At 34.4% G+C, this 20,488-nt stretch overlaps 2 protein-coding genes and 1 non-coding gene across 3 annotated transcripts; all 3 read right to left on the bottom strand.

Moving 5' to 3' along the window:
- Positions 1–1,069: 1,069 nt before the first annotated feature.
- Positions 1,070–4,409, bottom strand: LOC120339496 (uncharacterized). Its single transcript, XM_039407637.2, has 5 exons — positions 4,031–4,409; positions 3,341–3,463; positions 2,650–2,732; positions 1,904–2,050; positions 1,070–1,584 (listed from the first exon to the last, which is right to left on the bottom strand). The coding sequence occupies exons 1-5, from the start codon at positions 4,157–4,159 to the stop codon at positions 1,281–1,283; spliced, it is 786 nt and encodes a 261-aa protein (XP_039263571.1). The 5' UTR covers positions 4,160–4,409; the 3' UTR covers positions 1,070–1,280.
- Positions 4,410–5,033: 624 nt separating this feature from the next.
- On the bottom strand, positions 5,034–8,796 carry LOC144422694 (uncharacterized). The gene is made up of 5 exons (XM_078112421.1): positions 8,500–8,796; positions 7,954–8,076; positions 7,529–7,611; positions 6,529–6,675; positions 5,034–5,695 (listed from the first exon to the last, which is right to left on the bottom strand). The coding sequence occupies exons 1-5, from the start codon at positions 8,626–8,628 to the stop codon at positions 5,392–5,394; spliced, it is 786 nt and encodes a 261-aa protein (XP_077968547.1). The 5' UTR covers positions 8,629–8,796; the 3' UTR covers positions 5,034–5,391.
- A 4,402-nt stretch (positions 8,797–13,198) lies between these two features.
- Positions 13,199–13,271, bottom strand: Trnav-aac (transfer RNA valine (anticodon AAC)). Its single transcript has one exon. It is a non-coding gene; the product is annotated as a tRNA-Val (tRNA).
- Positions 13,272–20,488: the final 7,217 nt, after the last annotated feature.

Here is a 20,488-nt window from a genome sequence, read left to right as displayed (position 1 = left end):
CAAACGGCGTACGGCCCGCGAAACGAGTTTTTAGTTTAGTTCGATCCGGCATGTGCGAGTAATTCCATTTCCTATGTTCATACCTGCAAACCGAACGCTTGTCATAAGATCAATAACCAAAATATGTGTGCCTGCAACTTTGAATAAAGGTGCGGCCCGCGGCTTCACGCAGTCATTTGTATCTGGCCTCTCTGTATTAAAGATTGAACACACCTGCTATGTAATAGATGCCAAGCCTATTTTTTTTTATCTTTTTTAGATCTCGGTATCGCCAACATAATTTGTACGTCAAATCTATTTGTCCCGAAAATAAATTATTGATATACAACGTTAAAGAAGGTTGGGAACCACTTTGTAGGTTTTTAAACAAAGAAATCTCAGAACAAACGTTTCCAAAGGTAAATGTTAAAGGAGAAATAATGAAGAAACTTATGAACAATAAATGGAAATACGACTGTGGATTCCAAAAAACAGTAGAAAGACAAACACTTTGGAGGATGGCTGAAATCTGTTTTGTTCTCATCACGCTATTTTTTGTTTGGTATATTATATAATGTAAGGTTAAATTTATGTATGATTTATTTGATGATATATTAATGGGTGTAAAAGGGTTAAAATAATAAAGTTTAAAATTAAAGAAATTTTCAACTGTCTGGCAGGATGAGGCTTGGGTGTGAAGCTGCAATGACTGGATACAAAATGGGAATTGTGTTTTTAGCCTGATTTATTCAATTAAGTCTTAATGCAAACATATATCATTTTCGGGTATCATTTGTCAGACTCTAATAGAAAGGCTTACATAAACCTGGCATCCACAAGCGGTCACTCTCTACCAATTCAGAAACAATAGTCACATTTTACATATTACAACCTGATGCTTGTTGGTAGCATATTTGAGTAACTCCTAAAAGAAATATAGACTTGCAACTGCTCATGTTTGTTTCGTCGCGTGTAAAATGTACTCGTGTTTTTTTCGACTGATATATATGTTTGTACCATCTTACTGTGAACATGCATTTCTGTTTAAAATATTGCGTTCGACAAGAACCAATTACAGCAACTCTCACAATTGGAGCGAAATTGTTAATTTAATCAAGCAGAATGACATCTTTAATATTGTGTCAAAAATCAAATAATTCCAATAAAAAATAATTATAATTTTTCAAAAATAAAAATCATGTGTGATCTCACTAAATTGCACCTCACTACAATAAAAATTGACTACAAGTTGATTAAAAAAATTAGGAGGTTGCAACTGCTAATAATGCATCTCTTAATCATTATATCATCCAATAATACACTAAACACGATATAATCGCCACAATCACAAAGCATATTTTTGCCAATCGTATCCTCATTTGTTTTTGCATTGTTTCTTGAAATCCACAATCATATTTCCAATTATTTTTCATCATTTGTCTTGTGATATCTCCTTTAACATTCTCCCTCGGAAACGCTTGATCTGGAATTTCTTTGTTCAGAAATCGACAAAGTGGTTCCCAGCCTTCCTTAACGTTGTATATCAATAATTTTTCTTTCGGACAAGTTGATTTGACGTACAAATTATGTTGGCGATACCGAGATCTGAAACAATATATCAACATAAATTATCACTCCGGTCTCTTCGGGAGTAACTTCGTATTTTTGCGCTTGTGGGTATCTGGTTGCGGAAAATTATTAGCCAAGTGAATATGCCCCCTGCCCATCGGTCCCTTTACACGACTTGATGTAAAGTAGACAAACAAAATAAGTTACCTCCATATTAGAACTTCTGGAGCGCCCGGAAAGATATGATGCAGAAATATTATCAAATCTGGACAATTTGAGGACAACTATCGCAACCGATAATAGAAAAAGCAACCTTGGATCAAGGTGCCAGGTTTCATGATACCCATATTCTTACCTTAAAAATGTTTCTATCAGAACGGATCCATACATTCTCGGTATACCAAGGCACGCAGAACAAAATGCTGTCTCGAGTTTATAAAAGTGACTTGCAACCCGCCCAGATACTACATGGAATAGAAATTGCTGTAAGGTTTCGTTTGATCTGAAAATAATAATTTTAATTATGAGTATATTATACTGGTATCGCAGGTGATAGAATGTGGTGTCAGGTAGATTCCCATCTAAATACAGTGAATGAAAAAGAAATAATCGTCCACAATTGGTATATTTCTAGTTCTATGAGGCTGTTCATACAGAACTTTCTCCAGGGCAAAGTTGCAAAACGTCTTATACATGGGGAACTTCTAGGGTCAATTGAAGAAATGTTATAAATCATAGAAAAAATTTTATCAGGCAGTTATAAGGATTTTTCAAATATTATTATGGCTTTAAATATATGCCAATTTGGCAAATTATCCAACTAACATTGCTCTATAGATAAATAATTATTATTGTACGGACTCATTATTCAATCCGTATCTTTTTAAACTGATTTTAGAATAATATTTAACCGAATAAATGAACCGCAAAAGTATCGCCTTTGAAATACTGTAACGAGCCTTTATCAAAACGTAATGCGCTTCTTGATTTAGTTCAAATTCAATTGGATCAACTACTTTCTTTAATAATTAACCAATTGACTAGTTTCCTCAACGTTGCCTTGGATAGGTATGTTTTTACAAAAAGACAAATAATACATACGGTACATATTTATTTATAATTTCACAGTGATTTTTCAGGCTTTTGTACCATTCATCTTCACTCGAACGAATCATCAATATAACCTGAAAATAACAAAAACGAAAAGTATCGATGAAAGATTTCAAGAAAAGATTTCATTTTAAGATTTCAATTATGTAAACCCTTAACTTTATAAACTAGGAACAACACAGACAAAAGCCCGCGAGATATTTGATGGAGTGAAGACACCCAATCCTATAGTATTGGACACGAAGAGTACTAATGGATTGATTAACTAAATTGTCGTTGTGTGGAAAATCACCCTATTTCACCATGTGAATATTGGGTCACGTGACAATGCTGTGACGTCAGACTAGTCGAACATCTTTCCGACAGAGAACACTCAACTGTGGCCTTCCTGGTACCAATACAAATTGTCATGGCGGTAAGATTTGATTTCCAATTCCCTTTTTGAGCATTTGAATAATCAGCTGTGTTTCGTATACCACCTTGAAGTGGAATGAATATAACAAGCGAGGCAGGCATAGTTGAGATTAATTCTCTAATAAACAAGATATCTCACATTGTCATGCGTTATCTACTGAAAATAATAATAATCTTGTTTGGACAAGATTTAGAGATGCTATCTGCATAACAACGCGTACCACCTACCAGTAAATAAACAAATTGTTAAGTTTGACCTATTACCCACTTTAGCATCGGGAAATGCTTCCATGATTTGTTCCCATACTGCAACTGCTGGCCAGTCCATTACTGCATCAACATCTCCGAGAATTCGTTGATAATCTTCCACAGTAACTGTGTTGGCTACAATCTAGGTTTCAAATGATACATCAACTTAATTAAGACGTCGCGCTTGAAACCCAAAACGGTGCGACTTCGGTATGCGATCTCAGTGTATGGTCGCAGTGATTTTAGTATTACTCTAACCCACGGGTAGCCAATTTACGGCACCGAAGTGTTTCACCCGGCCCATTTATGTGTGCTAAAATTTCGACTATGCTTTCGTGGATATAAATTTTCGTTGAAAATATCGATGAAAATAACGTCAAAATGAACCCAATTGTTACATTGTGCTTCTTATTAATATAAACGTTAGCCTAGCTGTTGGACTACCTTTTGTAAATAAACTGTTTTCTATTCATAGTTTTGAGCCTAGTAATCAAGTCTAGGATGTGTAAATGGCCCACTCAGAAGGGTAATTGCCCACCTCTGACTTAATCCTAACCCAGCGATGACAGGGTTAGGAACTGAATTCTATAAGAATGCCTTAATCAATGACGTTAAGCAAGTGAAATCACGTACCAAAGTAGTTTCATGACGCTGAGATTGCATACCAAAGTTACACTCACGATACTTCCAATACCAAGACTAGCGTTACCTTGTCCCACAGTTCTCTGTCCAGCATAAACTGGTCGAACACATCATGTACGTTATATCCAAGTATTCTTAAAGCTTCTGCGATAGTTTTTGTGCCAGTTTTCTGTAGTCCTGCACATATTACCTTCATAGCGATAGACTATTTCCACTAAGTTTACTCAGGATTGAATTCGTGATCCGAATTCTTTATCCGAACCCTTTACTTATTAAAACGAACCTTTGTCCATTTTCGTTTGGTTAGGATATTTACTCAATAGCCGATGACCTGCAAACTACAATTTGTGTCAATATTGAGCTTCAGAACAACAGAAAGTTTCACAGATCGATAGTTTTGTTTACACTGCCGAATTTTCAGACGATCATGGATCGCTGGGTAACGAAATACCGCACTAAGACCGCACTAAGGTGTTAAGAAAATTACGCAAAATTAAGGTGAAATTTTTCGTCATGGCAACGTTAAAAAAGTAACTGTTAAAAAGCGTCAGTCGTGAAATGTTTGAATGGCATTTTTCACTGTAATTCAATACTGTTAAAAGGTGTCATTCGTTGAATGTTTTAGGTAGCATTTCATCTTAACTTCTGTTAATTTTGCGTTATTTTTTGAACACCCTGTCGTAGTGGAGCTTCAACGAAATGTATGTGCTAGTAAATCATCCGATAACTTCAAATGTCTCCGCACAGTCTCCGTAGCCTAAAAACTAGAAGGACGATAGAATAAATCCCTTGGGCATAACCAAAATATAATAAGATAGTCTGATACTCGAGCTAACTAAGTTTATCTCTTGCCTCTAAAAAACTGAACTATTTAAGCAGCGATGAAGATGTTTATGCCACTACCATGATACTATGCCAGCATTAAGCTATTTTTCCGGTACAAAGATTACCAAATTATTCAACCTCCAGGCGGTTGACGTGACCATTACGTATACGCAACATATTATAATATATATAATTGTTCGACGGGCCTGAAGCGCGGAAATTTCAAGTCTAATAATCAATTCGAGCACGGCGGTATGGCTGATACTTTCAATCTGTTTTAAATTGAATAACCATTACATAATTTACCATGTATAACTTATTAAAATGAATAATATAATACCGAGAGAGAAAACTGAAGAAAACCATATCTGACATGCTTCTATTGAAATATTGGTTGAAAAAGTTGGCCAGCAAACATATTGATTGATTAAAATTGTACCGTGGTACTATACACGCCAATAAGGATCAGGTAGCTGATCAATTAAATTAGCCTAGGACAGAACGATCGAATTTCTAGCTCGGTGATCAGTAACATTATAAGGTGCCGGTTGTAGCAAGTTCGCAAGAGAATTTTGTAAATCTACTCGGCAGTAAAATTTATTATTATTTCATCAGATTGTACACTAGACAAGATATTAACGCAATAAGTACAAAGCATATTTTAGCCAGTCGTATTCTCCTTTGCTTACTGATTGTTTGTTTCAAACCACAATCATATTTCCAATTATTCTTCACCATTTTTCGAGTGAGATCTCCTTTAACATTAACTTTTGGAAACGTCTGATCTGGGATTTCTCTGTTCAGAAATTGACAAAGTGGTTCCCAGCCTTCTTTAACGTTGTATATCAGTAATTTTCCCTTAGGACAAGTCGACTTCACGTAAGAATTGTGTTGGCGATACCGAGATCTGAAACATACCGAATAAGTGAAACGTTCAGGATAGATATATTCATTCCAAACGTTAGATCCAACTCTTTTTGCTTCTTTTCTAAGCAAGTTCTCAGAGCCGTGTTACAAATATTTATTTTCTCTAGGGTTATCCGGTTTTCTATACACGTTGTATACTTATATACAGTGGTGGGATTAAAACTTTTAAGAACGCATTCTCTTTTGTATCAACTAAAGAACAACATGTTCCCTCATTTCAGAATACCGTGTTCCCCCGAAAATAAGACACGGCCTTATTTCAATTTTCTTTCGAAAAACAACACTAGGGCTTATTTTGGGGGATGGCTTTTATTTTCATTTATCAAAAACAAAATTATTTATAAAGTAGAGAATTACGAGATTTTTAAATATACAAAATATGAAAACCGATATCCATCTACTTATAAATAACACGTTTTTCATGAAATAACCGCTAAACATAGATTGTTATTCATTTAAAAAGTGTAGGAGAGATTTCTTACTATCGAATAGGTCAAAAAAATAAATGTGAGCTATTGACTAGGTCCTATTTTAAGGGGAGGGCTTATATTAAAATCATTATTAAAATTAAGGCTAGGTCTTATTTTCGGGGAAACACCACGTAAGCTGCATTAACATGACACGCTAGTCGCCAGCTACGATGCACGTTACCTATACTTGCTGCCGTGGTATGATGTATATAACAAAACAAGAACGGGTTTGCTAACAATCCTTGATTGAGGGGATACCAAACCCCTTCACATTCTTTTATATACCGAGTCAAGAGCTCCACCACGCGGAGAACGAACATGAAATGCATATCAATGTTCTTACCGTAGAAATGTTTCTGTTACAACGGATCCATACATCCTTGGTATACCAAGGCACGCAGAACAGAACGCTGTCTCGAGTTTATAAAATTGACTTGCAACTGGTCCAGACACCAGGCCAAACAGAATTTGCTGTATTGTTTCATTTGTTCTGAAAACAAGACAGATGTACTCAAATATACATACACGAACATCAAAACGAAGTAGTATCGTATCCTACACTACCGGTAGTCTTCCCTATCAAAGAACTTCTGGACAACAAATCGCTGCAATGCGTTGGCCAAACTACCACACATTGCGAATTATAATTTTGATGACAGCATTACACATAACTTCAAAACTTAAAAAACGATTTGAAACATTTTTGAAAGAAATAAAGTGGTTGCCTTCGGGCGACAACAACAATCTTTGACCGCTGCTAAATTTCAAAGTGGAGTCCACTAGTTAAAGAGACAACAACAAAAGAAAAAGGAATGCTAACAACAACAATAACAATTTAACAAAACTATCCATCATAGATTCATTTCGTGCCCAATAAGATTTCAAGGTATTTTTGTTATTGACAAGCTCATAATGAGTGTATTAGCTTTCATTATTTATCTGTAGATGTAGCACATTTATATTGGCAGGTTAGGCAAAACCTCTTCTATCGAACAAGAAATTCGAAAGAATGCGCTTTATTTATGAAATTCATTCTAGGTAAGCTATTAAAAGAAGACTAAGATTTTTCTATGATATGTATTAACACTGTGAAGTCAAACCAGACATTGTTGATCGCGACTCTTACCACTCTATATAAAATCGAAGTGAGCAATGTATCATCGAGTTGTTATTAGGACATTACATTGACAACTGTTATAACGATAGGCAAAAAAGTGATAGATCGTATCATATGCCATCCTGGCCCTAGAACTGCATTACTCTTCAAACGAAAGTTCCTACTGTCGGTTTCAATTGCGTCGCTTTAATTTATTTTATTTTCTATGAATAAAGATATTACATACGGCACATATTTATTAATGATTCCCGAGTGACGTTTCATGCTTTTGTACCATTCATCTTCGCTTGAACGGACCATCAGTATGACCTGTATGTAAAACAGTCAAGATAGGTAAAAACAACATTAATAAATCATCGCAAAACAAATGACTGTTAAAAACAAATTTAATAAACATTGCAATTAAAAGAAAATGCGAAAACTAGGACATCAAAACGGGTCAGAATAGTTTATTTATAAGGTGAAATTTAAGCCAATGCAATTTAATATAGTTTGTGATAGAGGGACGACCTTTAACTACAACCTCGTTTATTCAGCACATTTATAGCCCACCTACGTAGATACACGTCTAGTATCCGTAATCCAATTTTTATTATAGATACAATTCATGGAGAATTCTAGTTAAAGTATTTAGTTTTACCAATTACCCACTTTAGCATCGGGAAATGCGTCCATAATTTGTTCCCAAACTGCAACTGCAGGCCAGTCCATCACTGCATCAACGTCTCCAAGAACCCGTTGGTAATCTTCTGTGGTAACTGTGTTGTTGACTATCTGATTAGGTAATGATAAAATTAAAAAGGTCGCGACCGGAGCCGAGTAACGGGATTGTGGAGACAAGGTTTGGGATGTTCTTACTTATGTCGGAGCTAGAGTCGTAGTTTTAAACTACCCGGGTTGGAAGTCGGAATTTCATACATTCAATGATGAAAATAGAAGTCAAAATTTTCTTACAGGTACCCAGAACTAATTAAAGGAGACTTGCATATGCTCAGGTTTTTGTCCCCGAACTCGTAATAAAACTAAAATATAGAAAATCGGAATAAGATCATGACCTAACCTTAACCTGGTACACATACAAAGGGAATACCAATTTTTTTACAATCCGTATTCGGTGTCCAATTTTTTTCAACTGAAAGTCGTAGTCGATTGCAAATTTTCCTCCACAACCCTACACTGCACTATGATTAACGTCACCTTGTCCCACAGTTCCCTGTCCTTCATAAACTGCTCGAATACATCATGCACGTTATATCCAAGTATTCTTAAAGCTTCTGCGATAGTTTTCGTGCCTGTTTTCGGAAGTCCTGCACATATTAGCTTCATTGCAATAGACCAATTTAAATGACTATACGCTTAAGTGTTGGTTGAAACTAAAAATATTTTAAACAATATCGTCGTTGCAATTTCGCGCATAAGAATACTGACAATTTATAGGTTGACCAAGTAAAACGAAGCCCATAAATTTCTCAATTAAATCTACGAAAAATAATAAAATATTATTTAAGACTTAAGACTTTTTGCATGCACCCAAACGTTTCAGTAATCTAAGGATCTTTGTACAAAAGTTATGCCATTTTTAAAATAGGTTCCATACGACCTGGATTCTGTTTTTTACGTTACCCTGTAGTAACGCATTCCATTGTTAGACAATCGACAGTATATAGACAAAGACTTGAGGACTTTCAGAATTAATATCTATCCGGAGACGTACAACATCTCCATTTGTGTAAATATATATATCAGTAATTTTCTTTACTCTACAATACTAACATTTCGTGAGATACATCTACAATGAAGCCGAATCTGGCCGGCGATATTTTCTTTCAGCGATGTTATAAAGCTATCTTTACGTACTACTCCCTTGCTTCGTATGTATTGATTCTGCAATACAATTCTTGTTACATCCTTTCTTTAATTGTAACTTCGGCGAATTAGAAACCGCAAACACACATTCAACACAAAGCTACACTCAATCTCAACTACGCTGGCGCTTCGCCTAACTATGACTATGATGCTGACACGATATGGACCAAAAACTCCTTCCGTTTACAAGTCTAACCGCAAATATAACATAACTACATCGTTTACAATTTAACATGAGAGTAATTTTTCTCTGATTACTGAACGAAGAACAAGAGTTATGTTTTGAAGACACGCTATTCGCTACACACAAAACATTTTCCAGTTGTATATCAATAAAACAATTACCATTTATGTCTGTGTTCTGTTATATATATATATGCTGGACATATTATATAAATCTACGCGTCTATCACTGACCTGTATCGGACTTAGCTCAATATATCACAACGCATCGACGTTGTTATAATACAGAATGCAATATATTAGTCCACTTTAAAAGGAATAGCTCAGTGTCAAAAATATACAGAAGATTGTTGTGATTTTTTACATCTTGTTACCAAAATAATGAGAATTAGAATTTATAGAACTAAAATTACCAAGTCTAATCAATCGCATGCAATTAAAACAAAATATCTATCACTGTCAAATATTCGAAAGAAATATGGACATTGCGCTTATACTTCGTGGTGATTTAGTCTTCCGGTTTACACGGCCATATTGAAACTATAGCCTCGACGAGGTAATGGACAGATGTCATCGCGAGATAGATCAATAAGTTCAAGCCCAATTCGATGTTGCACAATTGTTATATAAATTGTCAGGAGCAACCTATAGGCATTATAATAATGTATAGGTAATATACAAATATTGCCTTAAGAAAAATTGTCTTAAAAATACTGAAAAAACTTGAAATGATTAATGTATTGTCAATTTACTGTCAAGCCTACGCAAGGGAATTGCTAGTGGGATTATTCGAAGTGAACCAATGTGGCTGAATCGCGGTATCTTTATTATTCATATTTCAAAAACTTTTGACACTAAAGAGCGCTATGTAACCACAACTCACAGTAACGTTTTTCACGCAAGAAAAACTTCTGATACAGTTTTGAGGCATGAAATGAAAGAGATATTCCGGACGACTAATTGCCTCATTTTCACTTGATTTTGACTGTGGATCTTCTTTATTTAAATGCTGGAATGAAAAATAAATAACTGTGACCCCTTGTTTGACAAGAGTATATAAATATATATATAGAATATATATTTATATAGATCAGATAACTGTTACAAAGTCATTTTTCCGTGTTGTTTAGATATAATGAATGAGAAAAAATGAATAACTTTTAAAAAACAAATGTTTCACTTAGTCATTCACAACTTGAGTCATCGTCCTTGTTTCGTTTGTGACACAACAAATGTAAGACCTTCTAACATAATGTACTAACGTCGAGAGAGAGAACTACATAACGAAAGTCAATGCATCCATAATTGCTTCTCATATGACAATAATATTATTGAATTGACACGGGTTCTCAAACGATTATTCGTAAATATGAGCACAGTATATTGTATATATTTTTTACAGTGAATAAATTTAAATTATTCTGTTTTTCTTACAAAAAATGAAACACATATTTATACCCGGAATACTATGACTAACATTAACAAAGATTTTATCTAAATTGTCAAGCACAAAGGTGCGTAGAAAGAGAAATGTTATCAAAATAAGATAAGAACATGAAAAACATATGTAACGTTTTCAATTGTGAAGCGATAAACAAGTGAATGATAGTTTGTTTTTGACCGTATTGTTATCGATATTTTATACCAAAAAAACATATATATTAACAAATAGATAAAAATAGGTTATGTCACCTTAGGACAAATTTATCACTCACTCTAACGTGACGAAAATTTTACTAAAAATTCTCAATACGTCACACTAAAATTGACAGGTCCTCGGTGTTTTATTGAAATTGATTTCTATAGAGTTACAATCAATTTCGTTTTATAGTTCTGCTTCAGTGCTTTTATAGGGAGGGATTATCACGTGAAAATATTTCAAGGGATTCTCAATAACATCATCTACGGAACGAATACTAGCCTGAGTGGAAAGGATTAAATACAATGATAGTCTCTTATGTTGGAAAGTCGGTATTTAATTTTGTCATCAGGTCAGCCTGAATGACACTCTTTACAAATACAATTTAACATTTTGTATGGCCTATAAATATCTGTATATTTAACATGTGAATACTCTATATTTGCATATATATATGTAACAAATTTTCAGGGTATAGTATGTCAAATAGGCATCGTGATTCGCTGTCGAATCTTTTAAAGTGTTTCTTGAACTTACCCACCAAAACGTTTAGATTTATATGCAGAAATTAAATTTTCGTAACCTCTCACAATTTGATTAAATATTTTTATAAAACTGCTGTGTTGATGAAAATATTCGAATGCATGTTTTTGCCGTAAATGCGAGAGAGAAATCCCACAAAAGTTGTTGCTGGTTAGCACTTTTTTGTTCAAAATGGTGTTGTCTTCTGAAGAATTTTAGTAGGCAATGCCCAAAAAAAAAAAAAAACTCCCTTCAAAAATAGAAACCATACGTAAAATTACATTGTTTTTAAGGTTCACAAAAGTTCAAAACAAGATCCGAAAAGTAGTTAAAAGAGATTACTCAAACCACAAATAATATATCTGACAGAACTTTATCACTTCAATCAAGTCGCTCTTTCGTCTTGCTAAAGAGGATTGGGTTCTAAAATAGCTCACTTCTGTCGTATTATTCTCTAATAAATTTCAACTTTAGCGTCACAAAGTCGATATGTTGATGCTCTTGACGTCATACATACTTGCGTTCTCCACTTGAGTGCGCAATAAGTATTTGTTTGGGGCAAGTGTTTTTGTTATTTCGTAACGCAAGAATTTTTATTTCCCCGAGTTCGTTTAACAATAAAAAAATGAGAATAAAATCTTTCATCAGTTGTTTCGTGGTAAAACTGTTATAAACCACTAGAAAAAAATGTGTTTTTACTGAAGTAAAAAGTTGGCATTTTGTGATGGAGGCTTCGCTAAAATTTATTGTTCGCATCCATACCAGATTTGATTGCAATCTGTTAGAATAAACTTGACCGATTTCGATCATAAATCCAGAATTACAAATGTGAAATAGACCGGCAATCCATTCCCTTCACGTGTTTTAACATTTTTGTGACATTGAGTCCTTATATTTACCGTATCCAGCATTCATTCCTAGTTTTGTCACATACCTCATGGATATGTAGTAATAAACGAATTTAATTCGTTTAAGCTGTAATTTTACTGGGATTTCGGTATTTACTGCTATAGTTTTATTTATATATTTAATATGCATTTTGAAAGGGACCGCAATGGTTCGTAGTAATGAAGAAATTGAATCACAAAAACAATTGCAGAATATTACTATTAGCGCATTCATTGCACTGGGTTGCCAGTAGGACCAAACTTACTGGGGAAGACAGTGTTTCTAATCGCAGTATATTACTGCTGGAATATTATTTTTGTAACGTTTTATAATACTGATTGACTACAAGAACAAGCAATTAGTATCGATAGATAGCCAATTGCTTTCTTTTTGTTGCGATGTACGGTAGCTTGGAAATGAAGATATATTCATATCCTTTTCACGCTAATTAAAATACAAGCAGGCCTAGTCATCAATCACAATCTGTGCATCACGTCAGAAAATTATGGTGTACCGTCATGAACTAAATATAAAAAATTGTCTATTAACATATGCAAAAATTGTTATTCTACGCCCACTAGAAGTACTTTAGGTACGAAACTACACCAGACCCCTATTTTGCTACCATTTTGTAGGCTATTTAACGGAGCCCTTTGAAATAATACCGATTTAATTCACAAAATTTGAAACTCTAAATTATGTATTTAAATAAACCTCTTTTTTGTAAACTAAGCACGTCCTAAAAGTATAGAAATTTTCGGCAAATCTCAATTGTTTAGTTATTAAAAAGACAAAGTTTGTTTCCGCCCAGGCTCGAACTGGGGACCTTTCGCGTGTTAGGCGAACGTGATAACCACTACACTACGGAAACGACGAGTTGGAGGGGTTTCTGCACAATACTGCATTTCTCGCGTTGATGCATTTCTCTCCTTTCAGTGATTTCGGAATAACCAGTCAAGATAAAAGTACAGTATTACGCTTTAATTAGTTTGAAATAAATTTATTGCGGCCGTACATCTGCAATGTTCGATTAATTTGTCTGAATAAAAGTAGGATCTTCCCTTTAAGCGGGTGGTCTATGACTATGTGATGGTCGACTAAATAAAGACAAATAAATATATGTCTTCAAAATACAAGCGTGCCAAATTGCGTGTTGCCTGAGGTGACTCGTTATTGACCCATTTACATTTGTTTTCTGTTACCACAACCACATTAAAATGAATAAATACAATCAGGTTGTCGGCGATATAATATATTATAATTTTTATGACATACTTATGGCAAATCTTTATATATAAATATAATGTCAATAATAACACAACCAACAATCTAAAAATGCTATTGCAAAAGCTATATCCCACCAAGCCAATTTCTCAAATACTGTAATTGTGAACAGAACTTATGTGTACATTATATGTAATTTCAAATATTAAGTCGACCTTTGGCAGATTGTCCACTTACTTATTTGTTTTGAAAACTTTTAACAATCACAATGGCAGGAATAATCTATAAATCAAATACCAATAATTTTAATAATATCAGTACCGACTTTGAACTGATATATGATATGACTAAATTTTACGATGTTTTGGTGACGTCATGTTTATTTAATTCGATCAAAATGTGACAAGAAATTTATGTTCCCTTATTTGCACAAAGACAAAGAAGATTTATAGAAATAAATTTACTTTAAGGCTCATAATAGCGATAAAGGGAATTGTAATAGTCATGCGAATATTATTTTGTGAACTGTGATTGTGTTCTTTTCTCAAGTAAAAATTTATTGGAGTGAAATCCTGGAAAATTCACCTGAAACGAAAGTGAATACCTCATAGACAATAGACATCGTACAAAAGTGTAAAAGCTGTATGTCTTAGGCTACTGAATCGCGAATATGAAGTACGTTATTGGAAATGAACCCCTGTTGTTGATCTTGAAACAAACGTGGTCAGTTTTGGGGAACGATGTGCCTTCTATTCATCAAGTGTGCCTAGAAGTCGTTTTGTAAAATTGTTGTTGATGTTGTTGTTTGGATGGCGAAAAATGGATTTTGGTAGCAACTAATTGACTGAGAAATGGAGACCGAATTTTCACTATCTAAAGTCGATAAAAGGTTATTGCTTTTATCTTTATTTTTTCTGGTTTATATAATTACAAAGCACCGTCATATGACATTCGTTACAATTCTTTAAATAATTGCATGGGATTTTAATGACATTAGTGTCCATAAATACAAGAATTTATTTTTTACTTAAATTAATGGAGTCACCCACGACACAAAAAGTGCATCCCAATTATGATTATTCTATACCAAGAAAAAACATCTTCATTCATAACTTAAAGAAGACATATTTATTTGAATTTCCACGTTGTGAACGGGTGATTATGATTATAATCTGCTTATATGACAATTAATTTCATTTAAATGAAAGTGTCTGCAAAAATAACCAAGGAATACGAAATTATAAGATAATTCGTCCGGCAAGTTTAATTAATTTCGTCCTATATTTGGTTATAGCTATAGTTAATAAAATATGATATTAATATTTTTGACCTTCAAAAATCCATCCGGTAATTCTATTTTAGGAACGGTAATAAAAATATTCAGATTTCCTGGAATGTTCAGTAATATTACCTGGTATCGTTTATTTATTCAATTTATTCAAAATGAATACTATTGCTGCAATGGAACTCATCTTTGTAGTAAATAAAACACTTTTGGGTACTTGGGTACTCCGGTAGTGTGTGTACCAGGTTCAGGTTAGGCCATAATTTTATTCCGAATTTCTCTATTTTAGTTCTATTACGAGTTCTGGGACTGTTATCCAAGTAAATATACCCACTGTCCATAGGTTGGTGTAAAGTAGGCGAACAAAATATATATGTATATATATTACAAAAGTCGACTTATGGTTTGGGATCCTAATGTACTACACATATAGTCTACTTCCTTCTGATTTGTTGGAAGCCACGTGCACTATTCGGCGCTTCAGAAGTATGTGTACCAATATGGAGGTAACGAATTTTGATTGCCTACTTCACATCAAGTTGTGTAAAGGACTGAAACCTATGGGCAGGGGGTATATTCACTTGGCTAACACAGACAGTCCCCGAACTCGTAATAGAACTAAAATAAGTAAAATCGGTATGAAACTATGGCCTAACCCTAACCTGGTACACCCACTGCCACTATTCAAATAGATACATGTAATGCAAAGAATGTCGTTGCCACAACTCAATAAAAAGAGACAATATTTTCATAGCCGATCATTTAATGTGACCGCCAGTTGTGAGCCCAGTGGCAAGCCATATATATATGCATCTGCATAAAACATATCGATTTTTCATGTTCTGAGATGTCGGTTCTCAAGTTAAAACTCAAGAACATTGTATATATATATATATGTTCGCTATACTTTAATAATCGGAGATTCGGAGTATGTCTCCAATCATGAAAAATCTTAGGAAATATGTTTAAATTCGAAATGGAATATCGTAATAAAAACAGAATACCCTAATCTTCGACTATTTTTCGCTAATCCAATCGGTATTTTTTGGTCTTTCCTTTTAATGGTCAAACTTGCAATTATTATTATATATATCAATATTCTGGCGATGTATGCTTTCGTTACAAATTACTTGTGGATACACATGCAAGTACAATTCATGCTTATTTCTTCACTCCATATGCTTGGTTACTCACAACAAATACAAATGGTTTCTATGCCAACAACCTGTATTTTCATTCACTTTGAGAATTTTTATAGTCGCGTTGAATGAAAATTGTCTCTATTTATCGACCGCAGATATAATCCTCACGGTGGATGCTTATATGGAACAAAATCAAGCGCTCCAAAAGTGTGTGTATCAAAATGGATCAAACTAATTTTGTTCGTATACTTTACATCAAGTTGTGTAAGAGGACTGAAACTTATAGGCAGGGGGTATATTTACTTGGCTAACACAGACAGTCCCCAAACTCGTAATAGAACTAAAATATGAAAAATAGGAATAAAATTATGGCCTAACCCTAACTTGGAACACACACTACGGGAGTACCCAAAATCGTACCGTCAATGAGTGACATTGTATACGGTAGCAATATACGCGTAATTTGCGTGATGTTTTGACGCAACGTCCTACATTCGAAAGTAGACTCTACCTTATTGAATGGCGCCGTTGCTTAGGGTGCGTCCATAGGAGACACCAATTTGTGGTTTCATTACTAAATCTTATTTGGTAATATCACGAAAATAACTCGTTTACTCAAATATTAGATTCTAATAATACTTTATGACAAGAGATATATCTGTTATATAAATTATTAATGTTATTCCTGCTTATGTAATTGTACGCTATGGGTTCAAAAATATGGCGTGCGTGTGGGCTAATTGCTATTAAAGTTAAATTTCAATTTGTCTGTAATGCAAAATTGCCATCTTGCTTGCATCCAGGTTTGTGGAGTTCGGAGTTGCAGTTTGTATTTGTTGATTTGTGTGGCCTCATCAAGCTCGTCGGAGTCGCATTTTCTGACTTTTGATAAAATGCCACAATTTTATGGATAAATTCATGAAAAATAAGTTAACCGATCGTTTTTAATTAATGCCTGTTATGAACTCTTGCATACGTCAACATTTTTATGACAAAGTCGGTGTCTGACTTTTTATCGATGAAGAGTCGGTGTCAGTGAAGTCGGAGTCGGATATCTGTGTTGAAGTTAAAATTCATCCCAACCTGAAGACTGGGGTAGGATGTAAATTTCCTCCATCTCCGCAGCCTTGTCTGCATCACAATCTATAGCTGACATTGGCAGACCACGACCCGCGGGCCAAATTCGGCCCTCTGGATAATTCAATCTGGCCCGCCTAGTGCTGCCACATTCAAACTAAAATCAAATTTTGATATTTCAGAAAAAAATAGCCTGGGGAGTTTGTTAAAATTGCTATTAAACTTAGTTTTGGCAAGAGGCTTATTATTTTCCAATTTTCTATTTGCAACACTGTAAATATTGTTCATAAAATGTAACTTTTACGTCGTACTTAGGCTACATGACCCGGCAGTTTAGGTTAGCAAAATTTTTGGCCTCTGGTTCAAAAACCTTGCTCACCGTTATCTATAGCCTTCCATCCAGGTACATCGGGCATTGCTCTCTTGTTTATGATATGTTATGTAATATGATAAGTTAATGAATTTTCGGAATAATTCTCCCTAAAGCCCTACTTGTTCACATATTCCTATTGATGATCTATATTGTATTGAATCATATTATCTACGTAAGATACACAACAAATCTTCATTTCTCCAGAGTTTGTTTGTTTTATTTGGTCGGTCGCGTTTATTGTGTATGATTCATACATACTACCTCATCTCGACGTTGGCTAAATTTCAATATGCTTTATAAGTTTGCTCAGTCGAATCACACAAAACCTTATTGCATATATGAGGAGAAATTTTAACTACCCACATATGAAGTTCCAAGAAGGTCAAAACAAATATACAAGTTTCATGTTCGGTCGCAAATCGATTTAATGAATTGAACAGTTTGGGACAGAACCCCGTTCTCAATACTTTAAACACGTTGACCATTTGAAGAATTCGTCAATTTCTATTCAATGTCGGCATTTAGAGAACACATTAACCGCAAAGTATATTATGCTAATTGAACAACAACAAATTCATTCTCGACTGGGAAAATCATAGGAATTTTTGATATTGTCTAACCCGCATGGGTTCTGTGGGATAAATGAAAGGTAAGGGCAAGTTTGTAACTGAAGACATAAAGTCAGCTAACTTGATGCTGCGATGGATTGGACTGGTAAACACTGATAGTCACAGCGCGGTCCTCACCAAACCATTGTTATTGACTATTGAATTGGCAGAAGCCTCCTTATTGCTTATTTCTGAGAGTCGAAACACTGTCCACCGAGAGACCATCACCGTTCATTTTTTGCTTTATATTTAATCCACTTGATGTAAATTCACAACCTTACGAGTACTCAACCAAAAGTCTTGTTTTTACCGGATATTTGACCGTTGGGATTTCCTGAATTCGCGGGCTTATATTGTGAATCGGGGCAAACGAGAAGGAAATTTTAATATTCTTCATATTTCATAATGTAATAAATATTATATCTGTTATTAATCCGTTATGACGTAATCGGTTTGCCTCCGGTGGCGCGCCATATTTTATTTGCACTGTGGCTAATACTGCAATATATGGCGTGGGGGATGTCACGCCCATCCAGAATAAATAAATAGAAATAAGATCTTCTTAATAAAAGGTTCAATCGAGGTTTAATTTAACTTCTGTTGTTATTTGTCTGTATTAACTCATATCGGTATTTTGGAGACAGAGATGCAAATCGGGGTCGCATTCAGGCTTGGGTTCGGAATGATTCGAATAACAGACATTTTGCATTCTTTGAATTCCTTCTATGAGGTAAATTCGTCTTTTGTTCCTAACACGGCCATAATCATAACTTCACCTCCATAAATTTTCACCGAGATAAAGTATGCTGCTATATGGAGAGACTGAAATTTTGGGGTTTTGCGTATATAGCCGCAATTTTAAAATTAGAAAAGACTCTGGGTGTAAATCAACAAATAGAACAAACCCACGAGAAAAATATTCACAAACACATATGACGTGATTTTTGGCAATACACAATTCATTCCATGAGCAAAATTTTTAAACCATGTCGCAATTCTGAACCTATAACTGAAGATACCGTGTTTCCTCGAAAATAAACCCTGGCCTGAAAAAAAAAAGGATCTAGCCTGAATTTTAAAAATGATTTCAATCTGAGCCCTCTTCTTTAAAAAAGACTTATTGGCTAGGTCCCCAGTCGAAAGCACGAATTTTTGTTAGACCTAATCGATAGCAAGAAATCTCTTCTGCACCTTTTAAATGATAAATCATTTAAAACCATGTGAGTGGAAAACGTGTTATTTATAAGTAAATGGATATCGATTTTCATATTTTGTATATTTGAATATCTCGTAATTCTCTATTTTGCAATTTTTTTTTGATAAATTAAAATAAAAGACACCCTAAAAACTCCCCCTCCCCAAACTAAGCCCCTCTGATACAAAAACGAATGAGTACCGGATATGCAGATATATCATACAAGTCAGATCAAACACCTGCCTAATTTTTAGTCGTGAGTGTTAATATTTCCGCAAAAAACATTGCTAATAGTGGGGTTTTAAAACACACATGGTCTGCATGGAAATGGTTCGAGTCAATTTTTTGAGGTACTATATTAAATTCACTCAACATCAGACGTGATCGACTACCTGCGATGTGGCGATCGACCGGTCGATCGCGGTCGACGTGTTAGCCACACCCCTGGGTGTGTGTCATTTTTACTACCAATTTTTATAATAAGTGAAATTACGGTTCTTTATTAAAAGAGATTGCATAACAAAATAATTGGTTTTTAATAAGATAATATTTTTTAATATATATATTCGTTTTATGGGCCTGCTTCAAGCAAATTAGATTAAGGAAAGAACAGTAGTACATTTTCGCGCCTTGTTTGTCTTTTTGTAACTAATTTCGGTCCAATATTTGAACTAGATTTTGCAAGGGATTGGCACTTGAGAGGAACCGTGATATCTTCAAAGCAATTTAGAAGTAGTTATTGATTGTTTGATAATAGAAAGTTATTTTACACTTTCCGGTAATTATACTGCTTGTTTTGTTGTCATAGGAACGTCGTGACGTGCTGGAGCACGTAGATTACTATTAAGAAAAATGCGGATTTACCTATTTTTAACTGTTTTATTTTCAGGGCTGGGTAAAATCGGTGTGGGTGACGTAAATGTTGCCAAATTATATTTTGATAAATTAATGAAATTTTGGTCAATATTTGTGAGACAGATTGGACATTTCGGGTCGGCATTGAAATCAGGAACTGTTCTGGTTTCTTTCAAACTGTGAAAAAACTTCTTTTCATGTATGTCGATAAAGATGATTAACGATATTTTAATTTAATGTATTAAGCATTATCCAAATCCTTAAATGGTATCCAAACTTTCCTATTTAGGTACCAAACGTACTCACAAATGAAATGGTTTCCGTGTGAA

Source organism: Styela clava, chromosome 1 (assembly GCF_964204865.1).
Source record: "Styela clava chromosome 1, kaStyClav1.hap1.2, whole genome shotgun sequence".
NCBI lineage: Eukaryota > Metazoa > Chordata > Ascidiacea > Stolidobranchia > Styelidae > Styela > Styela clava.
Note: the sequence above shows the minus strand (reverse complement) of the source record. Positions and strands in the feature narration are given on the sequence as shown.

Coding starts and splice junctions, on each gene's coding strand:
- LOC120339496 (XM_039407637.2), bottom strand. CDS start 4,159: ATGAAGGTAATATGTGCAGGACTACAGAAAACTGGCACAAAAACTATC. Junction 2,733..3,340: donor AAGCATTTCCCGATGCTAAA/GTGGGTAATAGG, acceptor TGTTATTTTCAG/GTTATATTGATGATTCGTTC. Junction 2,051..2,649: donor ATTATAAATAAATATGTACC/GTATGTATTATT, acceptor TATTATTTTCAG/ATCAAACGAAACCTTACAGC.
- LOC144422694 (XM_078112421.1), bottom strand. CDS start 8,628: ATGAAGCTAATATGTGCAGGACTTCCGAAAACAGGCACGAAAACTATC. Junction 7,612..7,953: donor ACGCATTTCCCGATGCTAAA/GTGGGTAATTGG, acceptor TTTTACATACAG/GTCATACTGATGGTCCGTTC. Junction 6,676..7,528: donor ATCATTAATAAATATGTGCC/GTATGTAATATC, acceptor TCTTGTTTTCAG/AACAAATGAAACAATACAGC.